The sequence below is a fragment of the Lipotes vexillifer genome, unplaced genomic scaffold (assembly GCF_000442215.2).
Source record: "Lipotes vexillifer unplaced genomic scaffold, Lipotes_vexillifer_v1.1 scaffold691, whole genome shotgun sequence".
Taxonomy (NCBI): Eukaryota; Metazoa; Chordata; class Mammalia; order Artiodactyla; family Lipotidae; genus Lipotes; species Lipotes vexillifer.
The window spans coordinates 1,290,753-1,303,727 of NW_006788040.1; the positions used below are offsets into that span (position 1 = coordinate 1,290,753).

Consider the following 12,975-nt stretch of genomic DNA (forward strand, 5'->3'; position numbering starts at 1 on the left):
GGGGGGGGGGGGGCATAGGGACCCCGCAAATGTGTAGTTGGCTGGGCAGAAAGGTAGGTAGCCTGGGCATCTGAAGTGGGGGCAGTTTTGTGGGACTGGGCCCTTAACCTGTGGGGTCAGAGGCTATCTCCGGAAATCAGTGTCAGAATTGAACTGAATTACACAACACCTAGTTGGTGTCCAGATAATCAGAGAATTAGTTGTTGGTGTTGGAAAACACCCCATAAGCAAAGAGCTAAAAGATGAAAACGAAGCCGGCCATGCACGGATGTGGGCAGAAAAGCATTCCCAGCAGAGGGATTAGCAAAGCCCTGGAAAGGAGAGGGTGTTTGGAGTTTAGGGACAGAGTATACATTTTTGCATGAGTTGCCATTCTAATATGTGAGCAGCTTTGTTTTGCTTGCTTCCTATCTTCCTATTTTTGGGGTTTCACGATTACCATTTTGGATGGCTACATAATATTCTACACAATGTACACACCACCATTACTCAACTGTTGCCCTAAGATTGTTGCCAAGTTTTGCAATATCCTGCAGGAGATCACGTGCACAGTGAAAGTAGGGGTCTGACGTAATTTGCGGGGCAGCTCTCCAGAGGGTGGGACTGCTCACGATGACAGAGCACGTGCTTTTCCTCTACATTTTGCTCCTAAGAGAGCAAAAAACTGTCCCAGGCCAGCTTGAATATGCCACACAGTGCAGGAGAGTGTAAACTGGTCCAACTCTTCTGTAAGGCAATTTTAACCTTGTAGTTCAAGAGTCTCGAAAAAGACCCTCCCATGGGGAATTCCCTGGCGGTCCAGTGGTTAAGAATCCACGATTCCACCGCAAGGGGCACGGGTATGATCCCTGGTCCAGGAACTAAGATCCCACATGCCGCATGGCCAAAAAAAAAAAGACCCTCCCATCCTCTGATTCCACTCCTTAAAAGTGTATCTGGGGACTTCCCTGGTGGTGCAGTGGTTAAGAATCCACCTTCCGATGCAGGAGACACCGGTTTGAGCCCTGGTCCGGGACAATCCCACATGCCGCGGAGCAACTAAGCCCGTGTGCCACAACTACTGAGCCTGCGCTCTAGAGCCCACGAGCCACAACTCTACGGAGCCCGAGTGCCACAACTACTGAAGGCTGTGAGCCTAGAGCCTGTGCTCCGCAACAAGAGAAGCCACCGCAATGAGAAGCCCGCGCACCACAACGAAGAGTAGCCCCTGCTCGCTGCAACTAGAGAAAGCCCACACGCAGCAATGAAAACCCAATGCAACCAAAAATAAATAAATTTATATAAAAAATTGTATTCGAAGGGAACAATTCCATAGAGGCCCCCCCAGCCCTCGCCCCACAGAAGAGAGGCAAAATCAGGATGATAGGTGCATGACATCATTTGAAATATTGCAAAATATTGCAAAAATTACATAGGGCAACAGTTAAGTAATTGGTGGCACATAATGCATTCCAGAGAAAACTATGTAGCCATCCGAAATGGCCACAGTGAGACCGCCAAGATGGAAAAACAGTAAGAAAGTGAAACAAAGCAGCTCATACAATGGAATTGCAAGGAACATAAAAATGGATATCCAGGTGGGCAAAAAAAAGACTGTATGTAAAAATGAAAAGAGCTGCAGATTGCAGCTAATTCCCCTTACCCCACTTCTGTTTGTTGTTCTTGTTACATCCTCTTTGGGCTAAAACAAATAACAGATTAGTGCTGATTAATTCTGGCAATATTTTTTCACAGTGGCAAGAGATGGGTTTCTGATTCCCACAAAGGGAGTGTGGACTCATCCCCAAAGGACCAAAATCTCATTGCCCGACCCATGAGAGTCTGTGAGTTTGATGATTAAATTGGGGATTAGCATAGGGTGACCCCACCCTTTCCTGACCAAGTTAAATAAAACACACACACAAACTGAAACTACTGATTGTAGCATCACCACCCTTCATTTAAAAAGGAGCATTTTGGCACCAAAAGGAGGATGCTATGTCAGTCCTGGGAGCGGTTCTTCTTGACAAGATTCAGGGACAGCCTCCATGGACACGCCCAGGATGCATGGGAGGCCAGCCTGTAGGGATGAGTGTGGGGACACAGGACTGTATTATGTCTACATTTGCACACATACCTGCATCACATGACCCTCATTTTTTGGCAGACTGATGAAATTTTTGTGCTGGGCTGGGAACTGCCACTTCATACTTTTTTATTTTGGCCACACGGTGTGGCACGCGGAAATTCCCTGACCAGGGATCAAACCCACACCCCTGCAGTGAAAACACGGAATCTTAACCACTGGACCTCCAGGGAAGTCCAGCAACTGCCACTTTAAATGAAGCTGAATTTAAGGCTAGAGGCAGAAAGTTTGACAGAAAGTCCCCACTAAGTTCCTCCAGCTGCTTTCAAGCCAGGGGACAAGGAAGGGGCTCAGGCTGAAGGGCTACTGAGATGTTGCTCCAGGTGGATCAGACACTTGAGAGCCTCTGACTGGAATCCCACCCCCATCCAATTTTCTGATGGACAAACCATCAACCATATGAGAGAAGTGAAGTGTTCAAGGGCACAGAGGAAGCTAGTGGTGACGCAGAATTCCCCCTGGGGTTTCTGACCTGAAGATAGCCTTTCAGATTGGCTGGTGTTTTATAGTCCCCTTTCAAGACCTAGGAAAGAAAAAATTATCGCTATTGTAGAAGTGATCAAAAAATAAAATTTAGTCCATCATTTGCACACCCACCCATCCATCTGGGTACCACCCATCCACCCTCCCATCCATCTACCTCTCCATCCACCCACACACCCCCCCATCCACCCACACACCCCCCCATCCACGCCCCCCATCTACCCTCCCGTCCACCTACCCACCCATCTACACACCCATCCATCCATCCACCCAACCCACCCATCCACTTATCCACCTGCTCATCCATGCATCCATCCAACAAACATGTATTAATAAGCTCCTCTTATTCCGGCATTATTCTAAGCTCGGGGGTGGGGAGGGGGTTGGGGGCCATTACAACATTGCCCAGACAATTAGAAGTCCCATCCTCCTGGAGCTTCCATTCTGGAGTGGGGAGGGCCACACAATCCACAAGTGACAACAAACACAATTAAACAAGAACGTATCAAACCATGGAAAGCACTACAAGGAAAGTATGTGACTAGGAGTTGCCCAGGGGGCTTCTTCTGAATGGGTGGCCAGAAAGGGCCCCTTGGAACGCATGGCCTTTGTGCTGAGACCTGAGTGACAAGGAAATGCTGCCAGGCTAAAGCTCTGAAGGAGAAGCATTCCAGCCAGAGGGCACAGAGAGGACAAAGGCCCTGAGGTGGGAACCAGAAAATTCCAGGCCTTTCCACTGTCTCTCGAAATACAAGGCACTGGATAGACCAGCGCTGTCCGATAGAATATAATGTGAACCTAGTCTGTAATTTTAAATTTTCTAGTAGCCACATCAAAAAAAAAAAGTGAAACAGGTGAAATTAATTCTAGTGGGGTTTTTTTTGTTTGTTTGTTTTGTTCTGTTTTGTTTGTATTTTTTGGCCACACCACGCAGCTTGTGGGATCTTAGTTCCCCAAACAGAGATGGAACCTGGACCCTCAGCAGTGAAAGCGTGGAGTCCTAACCACTGGACCTACAGGGAATTCCCTCTCGTGGTATTTTTTATTTAACCTGATATAGCTAAAATATTAATACTTCAACACGTAAATGATGGGGTTCAGGGCAGGTCGCCCCCAAATCTACCACTTTGGCATATTCATTATTTTGAATTAAAGTTATTTAAGAAACAGCCGGTGCCAGAGGGACACTCTGACCCTCCTTTGTGCCCTTGAGAGCAGGGAATAAATCTCCCAGGTGAAAGGTACCCTCCCCACAACAGGAGGTGGAGAGCCATCCTTATCACCAGAGATGAAGAAATCAGAGCCAAAAGGGCTGTGTACACAAACCTTGTTACCTCTTCAGTCATTTACTACCCCAAGCCCAGGTGTATTCTTTCTTCGTCTAAAAGGTATGAAAGATGCCTGCTTTGGCCCCTTCTTATGAATCTCCTATTTTTATGAGCCCCTGTATGTACGATATTAAATTTGTTTTGTCTCCTATTAAACCGTCTTATGTCAATTTCATCATCAGATCAGCCAAAGAACCTAGAAGGGAAAAGGGAAAAGTTTTCCTTCCCTATGGAATCAATATAAAAATGACTAAGGAGGGGCTTCCCTAGTGGCGCAGTGGTTGAGCGTCTGCCTGCCGATGCAGGAGACACGGGTTCGTGCCCCGGTCCGGGAAAATCCCACATGCCTCGGAGCGGCTGCGCCCGTGAGCCATGGCCGCTGAGCCTGTGCGTCCGGAGACTGCAAGGCCACAACAGTGAGAGGCCCGCGTACCGCAATTTAAATAAATAAAAATAAAGTCATGGGCTCTTTAAAAAAAAAAAAATGACTAAGGAGAAGTTTTACATGCTTCTTGGGGGTATGAGGACCTCAAAATCCAGGGTGTGTCTCACACTTACACGGCACCTTTCAACGTGGACTCATCACATTTCACTGGTCACATTTCAGTGGCCACACAAGCCTAGTGGCTGTAATGAACAGCACAGGTACAGACAGTTTCATTAGCACTGGGATCATTTCAGAACTGAGGGTACTGCCCAGGATCCAATACAGGAACATTCTGTGCCTTCAGCACACACACACACACAGACGCACACGCACACGCACACGCGTGCGCGCGCGCACACACACACACACACACACACGCACACCCTTGTGGCTTTCAACGAGGGGACTTATCTTTGTAGTTACAGCAAAACCACCGTAAAGACTAAATAAGGTGTCTGGTACTTGTTAAAACTTGTGAAAGCCCCAAGGAGTAAAGCTCTTTTGTTTTGTTTTTGTTTTTCCTTTTTTTGCTTTCTTGATTTTATTTTAAAAGTACACAGGGTCACAAAACTAGAGCAAGTTTTTGGCTTTTTTTAAACCAAATTTAGTTCTTAACAAATGTAAAAATCTGCACCGTTGGATATTTAAGCCAGAAACTTGAAATACAAAAAATCACTTTTGAAAGTGACCCTATCAATTCTCTACTTGCATAGATAGATGAAGTGTCAAAATATTTCTTCTCAGTAGTACAAGTGTATTTGTCACAAAAATTCACAGTTAGGGATGAGAATAAGTGAATCAGGGAATTGTGGTTCTCTTAACACTTGTGTCATTAAATAAGTTAGTAGAAAACAGAGTTTTTCTTTAGGGAGTAAACCTCTTTGGAAGAAACCCAGAGATATCTTCCGTTTTAAATAAACAACAGAGCTCCAAACAGCTGTTCTTACCCATCACTGCTCATCAGAATTTTTTTTATACAACACCCAAGGTCAGGCCTTACTCTGGAAGCTTCTGACCCATAGTCTAGGACCTGCCAGGGGCCTCTGCCTTTTAGAGGGACTTCAGAGGAGCTGGGCCCCTGGCTAAAAAAGCAGGTAAGGAGAGGCCAGCTTTCTCTGATGCCCTCATCCTGTCCCAGCCACCCCTTCTGAGAAGCATTTGGGGGCTGGATTTCAAGGTCATCACCAGTTGCTGCTGCTTTTTTAATCCCGTTAATGAATTTAAAAAAATAATAAATTTATTTATTTATTTTTGGCTGTGTTGGGTCTTCATTGCTGCGCGCGGGCTTTCTCTAGTTGCAGTGAGCAGGGGGCTTCTCTTCGTTTCAGTGCGCGGGCTTCTCATTGCGGTGGCTTCTCTTGTCGTGGAGCACGTGCTCTAGGCACGCAGGCTTCAGTAGTTGCGGCGCACGGGCTTAGTTGCTCCGCAGCATTTGGGACCTTCCCGGACCAGGGCTCAAGCCTGTGTCCCCTGCATTGGCAGGTGGATTCTTAACCACTGCGCCACCAGGGAAGTCCCTAATCCTGTTAATGAATTTTTTATTATGAAATATAGCATATATACAGGAAAGTATATAAAGCACCTAAGTACAGTTTAAAGAATGATAACTATTATTAAATAGTAAACATTAAAATTAATAATATTTAAAACAAAAATAATAAAATCATAAAAATAAGCCACATCCAGGTTGCCAACACCCATGCTCTCCACGCACTCTGGGTATCTACCTTGGATCCCTGAGCATTTCCACAAGTAGATGTTTACAAAATCAACTAATGTCGGGGGAAGAGGAAGTAATGAGACCTATAGATGGGCTTGCATTTCAAGGACAAGGGCAGAGCTGCCTACGCTCAGTGTTAGTAAATTCTCTCCGTTAAAAAGAAAGCTTGCAGGAATTCCCTGGTGGCCCAGTGGTTAAGACTCCACACTTCCAATGCAGGCGACACGGGTTCGAGCCCTGATCAGGGAACTAAGATCCCACATGGCGCACGGCGTGGCCAAAAAATAGAAAAAGAAAGAGTGAGTGAGAGAGAGAGAGAGAAAGCTTGCACGTGTTAAAGACTTGTTGGCATCAAATGGAGTCTTTCACCTTGAGTCCACTGAAGAATTAAAGGACAATAAAGAGTAATGACTCTCTCCCTTTCTGATTCAATACAAAACTGTTGGGTTGGGACGGGGGGAGGTGAAATGGGTGAAGGGGGTCAAGATAATATAAAATAAACAAGCCACGGGGATGTAATGTACAGCACGGTGATTATAGTCGGTAATATTGTACTGCATATGTTGTAAATTTGTACAGTGACAGACAGTGGGTAACTAGACACAAATTGTAGTGATCGTTCTGCCATGTGCACAAATATCAAATTGTTCTGTCATACATCTGAAACTACAATAATATAATAAGTCAGTTATAAGGCAGTAAGAGAAAGAAAAAAAAGAACTGTTTACTTTCTAAAATCAGCATGTGCTCAGAAATGCCAAACTTGGGCTTCCCTGGTGGCGCAGTGGTAAAGAATCCGCCTGCCAGTGCAGGGGACACGGGTTCGAGCCCTGGTCCAGGAAGATCCCACATGCCGTGGAGCAACTAAGCCTGTGCGCAACAACTACTGACCCTGTGCTCTAGAGCCTGTGAGCCACAACTACTGAAGCCCATGTACCACAACTACTGAAGCCCGCGTGCCTACAGCCTGTGCTCTGCAACAGGAGAAGCTACCACGATGAGAAGCCCGTGCACCACAAGAAGAGTATCCCCTGCTCACTGCAATTAGAGAAAGTCCGCGCACAGCAATGAAGACCCAACGCAGCCAAAAATAAATAAATTAAATAAATAAATTTAAGATGCGTGTCCTTTCTTCTCTAGTTCAACAGACCAAACACAAAGTAGTTCTCTGAAAGTAGAATCAGAGGACTTTAGAATTAATTTTTTTAAAAAAAGAGAAAAAAAGAAATGCCAAACTCAGCTTAAACTAAAACTCTGGGTCTCAATGACATAAGGGGTAGGAGGGCTCTTCCTCAGGCCTGGGTCCCATTTTCAGATATTTTTATTAACTTAGTGTCTCTGAGGAAGTCAGAACACAGCAACCAGAGTAAAGGAGAAGCTGTGACAGTGACATGTAAATAATATCGACTTGGTAACTGTTCCACCCAGGATTAGCCTACTTTTATGCTCCAAAAACATCTTCTCAAAGTCATTTCCCCTTGACCACCTACACTAAGGAGAACCTAAAAAGTAATTTAAACCACCCTAAACTTACATTTGTCTGAGAAGTAAATATTAAACCCTATGGGGGCAGGGACTTCCCTGGCAGTCCAGTGGTTAAGACTGTGCTTCCACTGCAGGGGGCATGGTTTCATAAAAATTACTTTTTATTTATATGACTAAGATGAGTATTTTGTTCTTGAGAAGTAATTCTAAGACACAAATGGTAAGGCGAATAGCCCCTGGGGTCACCACTCCGAGTCCTTCAGCTCCCTACGGGGACCTGACCATAGCATTCTGAAGCGTACCCTATCAATCTGTTTTCTGTACTTTTAAAAAACCTGGTTGGGGAATTAAGATCCCACATGCCTCGAGGCAGGGCCAAAAATAAATAAATAAAATTAAAAATTAAACCTTACGGGGGCAATAAAGGGACCAATCGTTGATTTATTCACACCCAGTCTCAACAGAGACTTGAAGTGCTTTACAAACAGACGAACAAACAGCCAGGGAAGCAGGGGGAAAAGGGTAAATCAAAGTAGAGAAATAGGATGGAATTAGTGCACAAATGGGCCTGCCATGAGATGCTATACAGTGTGAGGCAGGCTACCAGTTGGTTTTGAGCTTCCTTGTGGCCCAAGCAAAAATGGAAATACAAGCAGCCGTACGAATCACCGTGTCCCTGAGACAGAAACAAACCAGCTGCATAGGAATCAAGAAACTAAGTGCTTTCTGGGGTAGCTGGAGCCTCCACCCCACCGCAGCCTGAGCACGCCATCTCCCTGTGTGCATGTGCACTCACCCGGTGTGTGTTGTTGATGACGATGGGATCGGGGTTGCCGTAGTTGGGCGGGTTTGCATAGGGGTCATAGCCAAGCCGAGCCAGCATGGGGGCGATCTGGGCCATGTCCCTCAACACATCCCCAGGGATGTGGCCAGTCCACTTGGAGAGAGCTTCCAGGTTCACGGGCTTGATGACCTGGTCTGTGGATCGCTCGATCCTGGGGAGAGAGGATGGGCTGGACGGGGCACGGGCAGACCCAGGTGGTGCTCAGGTGGGCTCCCTGCTCAGGGACTCTGGGGCAGCAGGAAAGGTTGGGGGGACTGGTCCCCAGGGCCCACTCAGCTCTTATCAAGTATAAGAATGTGGGCAAGTCATATGGCCTCATCATACCTGCTCTGTACAATGGGGATAAAAGCATGGGGTGGGAAGCTGGGAGAAAGGGCTAGACAGTGCACACCACTTCAGTGGTGTTGAAATTCTGCTTCCTTGACCTCTCTGACTTTTTAAAAATTACTTTTTATTTATATGACTAAGATGAGTATTTTGTTCTTGAGAAGTAATTCTAAGACACAAATGGTAAGGCGAATAGCCCCTGGGGTCACCACTCCGAGTCCTTCAGCTCCCTACAGGGACCTGACCATAGCATTCTGAAGCGTACCCTATCAATCTGTTTTCTGTACTTTTAAAAACAGAGTGGCTAAGCGCAGGCTCAGGGGCCAGACTGCCTGGGTGCAGATGCCAGCTCTAAGAACACTGGCTGTGTGGCCTTGGGAGACTGACTGAACCTCTCTGAGCCTCAGTGTCCTCACCTGTAAAATGGGAATCATAATAGTACTTACCTCACAGGGCTGTTCTGGGGAGTAAATGAGTTAATAATAAAAGAGTATCTGGTACATTTTAAGGTCTCCGTGTTAGCTCTCTCTCTCTTTCTCTCTCTCCCACACATATACACACTGAAAATCTATGGTTTTGCTTGCAGATTTAAAAACAGAAATTATATACTATACATAGTACTGGCTTGTAGGCGGGGTTTTTCTTTTTCCGCGCTCTCTCAATACCTCATTCTTTTTCCATTCCCCTAAAGATGGATATTCAGGTTGTTTTCATTTTGCTGTTAGGATGAAAGTCATCATCTTATATGTGCTTCCTTGCTCTCCCATACAACAGGGTTACCAAGCTGTGTGAATCATGATGATCTTACCAATTATAGTTCAGAGGCTTTATAGGATAGAGGGTGGGGAACTCCTAGGATCAAGGACCTATTTCTAGATGCTTCCATCCCAATTAAGAGATAACTTGGGAACAAAGAACAGAAGCAAAGAGATGGAGCAAAAGGAAGATGGGAAGGGGGGTGAGGGGAACTGGGGAGGGGAGAGGGTGTGGACTGGTGGGGAGGGCATGGATCTGGAGTCTGAAGACCCGGATGTAAATCTCAACTCTAGCCAGTGTGTCAAAAACTCGCATATACGGTTCTAGGTATTTTCACCATAAACAACTTCGCTGCAAGCAGTCTCACCCCACAATTGGCCATCAGGCCATTCTGCCATAAAGGATAAAATCACTGGTTGACAGCTACATTACACGAGAAAATGACAACATATCAGTTTCTGCAAATCCTTCGGTGAACTAATCTAAGCCAGATTCTGTTAGAATTTTCACCGTTTTCAAGACACGTCGGGAATCAAGTAACCATTCCTTTTTGAGGGGACAGGAGGAGCTTGATTCTTCTTTTGCCTCTTTTTCTTTTTTAATTGAAATATTTGCAATGTTGTGTTAGTTTCTGGTATACAGCAAAGTGATTCAGTTATACATACGTGTGTGTGTGTGTGTGTGTGTGTGTGTGTGTGTGTGTGTGTGTGTGTGTGTGTGTGTGTGTGTGTGTGTGTGTGTGTGTGTGTGTGTGTGTGTGTGTGTGTGTGTGTGTGTGTGTGTGTGTGTGTCTTCCTATTCTTTTCCATTATGGTTATTTCAGGATATTGAATATAGTTACCTGTGCTATGCTGTAGGTCCCTGTTGTTTACCTATTTTATATACAGTAGTGTGTATCTATTAATCCCAAACTCCCAATCCATCCCTCCCCTACACCCTTTCCCCTTTGGTAATCCTAAGTTTGTTTTCTACATCTGTGAGTTTGTTTCTTTTTCATGAATTAAGTTCACTTGTGTCATATTTTAGATTCCACACATAAGTGATATCAGACGGTATTTACCTTTCTCTGTCTGACTCACTTCACTTAGTATGATAATCTCTAGGTCCATCCATGTGGCTGCAAATGGCATTATTTCATTCTTTTTTACGGCTGAGCACTATTCTATTGTATGTACACCACATCTTCTTTATCCATTCATCTGTCGATGGACACAGGCTACTTCCATGTCTTGGCTATTGTGAGTAGTGCTGCTATGAACATGGCCTCCAATGTCTAATACTGTGTGATAAATCTGGTAAAGATGGCAGGAGAGAGAAAGTAAGTGCATCTAAATTAGCTAAACATTCATCATTAATGCTCTCAAAGGCAGCTGTCCCTTTCCTATGAACCACAGCTCAGTACCCTTTTGGTTTTGACAGGTGGGAGGGATAACTGTGCTCATTGAAGTGTTTGAAGAAACTGATATGCTATCATGTCCTAGAGTAATGAGACCAGAACCGTCAATCAACCAGTTATTTCATCTTTTATAACAAAACGCTTGCTGCAAAGATGTTTACAGTGAACATACCAGACACGATCAAACGTGTGCCTGGCCTTTGCCACAACCCTTGCGTCTCCAGGACTTCACAGGACAGAAATCACATAGGTACATCCCAGAACTTGGATGGGAGCCAGGCTTGATACGAGTCAATAATCAAAGTGTCCAAAAATAGATGTTAAATAGAATATGGTGATCGTGTAGTGGAATATTATGCAGCCATTCAAAATGATGTCACTGCAGAGTGCTGGGGGCCATGGGCAAGTGTCCCAAATACAAGGCGAAGAAAGGTTACACAGGAAGATGACCAGCAGGACTCCAGTTTTATCAATATACCCTGATCAAGGACCAGCAAGCCACAAATCAAAATCTGGGTGTTGGGATTATGGGTGGTTTTTCTTTCCTGTTTTATGTATTTTCCCAATTTCCTGCAATCAGGATGTATTCCTTTGATCTTCTGATGTCTTGTCATGATGATTTACAAAAATTCCAGCTCCAGCACCAACTGGTGGGGGTACCCAGCCCATGGGCACTTCACTGCCAGGAGCTGCTGAGAGCTTCCCGCTCTGCTCAGGGATCAGGCGCTCTTGGGGGCAGAGCCTGGGAGGGTCCAGCCATGAAAGAAATGGGAGGCGTTGTCCAAGGAAGGACCGCCCTTCCACTGGGCTGTTAAAAATGCTTGCAAGTGACCAGGATGGAGACATGGGGATGGCACATTCTGGTGCTGCACTGTCTCAGGAAAGGGACAGCCTCCTCAAAGGAGGAAGGCAGACAGCAAGGGACAGAAAGGGAGGGAGGATGGGTCCCAGCCACGGAGGGCTTGAGAACACAGGCACTGGAGTCCAACAGACCTGCGTTCAAATCCTGACACCACCGTTTGCTAGCTGTGTGGTCTTAGGCCAGTAACTTTCCTGAGACTCAGTTTCTCCATCTGTAAAATGGGGACAAGAGCAGTTCCTATGTTCTAGGTGGCTGTGGGGATTAAAGGAATAATGATTGCTTGTGGCTTCACTCAGTGCTGGCCACACTGCAGACACTCAATAAATGAGAGTGAAGGTGAGCCTGATGAGTATTCCAATAAAAGCAAGATCAACACTGAAACGATGATAACGGGAATAAACCACCTAACGTGTTATTAACCCATTTGATGTTCACACGTGAACATAGGTAGATTCTATCCCTATGCTACAGATGAGGAAATGAAAGCAGAGAGAGGGAGAATTACTTGCTCAAGGTCACACAGCTAAAAAGTGGCAGACCTGGGATTCAAACCCAGACAGCCTGGTTCCAGAAACTATACCCTCAAGCTTTACCTGCTACAGCTCACTACAAAGCATACTCACAGTTTGGAGAGGAGTGACTGCCCCACTTTTTGGATAATAAAGCCGAAATTCAGAGAGGTACAGCGACTTATTCAATGCCACAGAGCTATGAGGTGGGAGATCTGGTTCAAGGCTGTGCTCTTAACCACTCTCTTCCCAGATCTTCTCCAGTACAACAGAGGAGGCTCAGAGAGGCACAGTGACTTGCCCAAGGCCACACAGCTTGGAGGGGCAGAGCCAGCCTTCCCACTGAGCGTCTCTGACTCCGGGATCAGGGGTCTGGGCGGAAGGTGGGGGATCCACTCACTTGGACAGGGAGACGCCGCCGGGCTTGCCGATGAGGTCCTCATGGTGCAGGACGGCGTCGCTCCAGGAGATGCCGAGGAAGTCGAGGATGAGCTTGAGGGAGCGCCGGGGGTGCAGTACCAGCTGCTCGTAGTACACGGGCAGGCATTTGTCCTCGCCCACCTCCATGCACTGGGCGTACATCACCTCAATGGCCTTGTTCCACTTGGCGAGGCAGTCACGGTAGCTGCTGAGGTCGAAGCCGGCAATGGTGACCTTGCGGGTGATCATGGAGTGCACGGAGGCCCGGCCGTCCCGCACCATCAGCCGGGACT

At 46.2% G+C, this 12,975-nt stretch overlaps 1 protein-coding gene across 1 annotated transcript in view; it reads right to left on the reverse strand.

Annotated features, from left to right (window-relative positions):
* TPST2 (tyrosylprotein sulfotransferase 2) overlaps positions 1 to 12,975 on the reverse strand; it is a 14,563-nt gene that overhangs the window by 1,034 nt on the left and 554 nt on the right. Inside the window, exons 2-4 of the mRNA XM_007461137.1 lie at positions 12,663 to 12,968; positions 8,365 to 8,563; positions 2,598 to 2,648 (exon numbers count right to left, since the gene is read on the reverse strand). Of these exons, the coding sequence (XP_007461199.1) occupies positions 2,598 to 2,648; positions 8,365 to 8,563; positions 12,663 to 12,968 (556 nt within the window). The remainder of the gene's footprint in view (positions 1 to 2,597; positions 2,649 to 8,364; positions 8,564 to 12,662; positions 12,969 to 12,975) is intronic.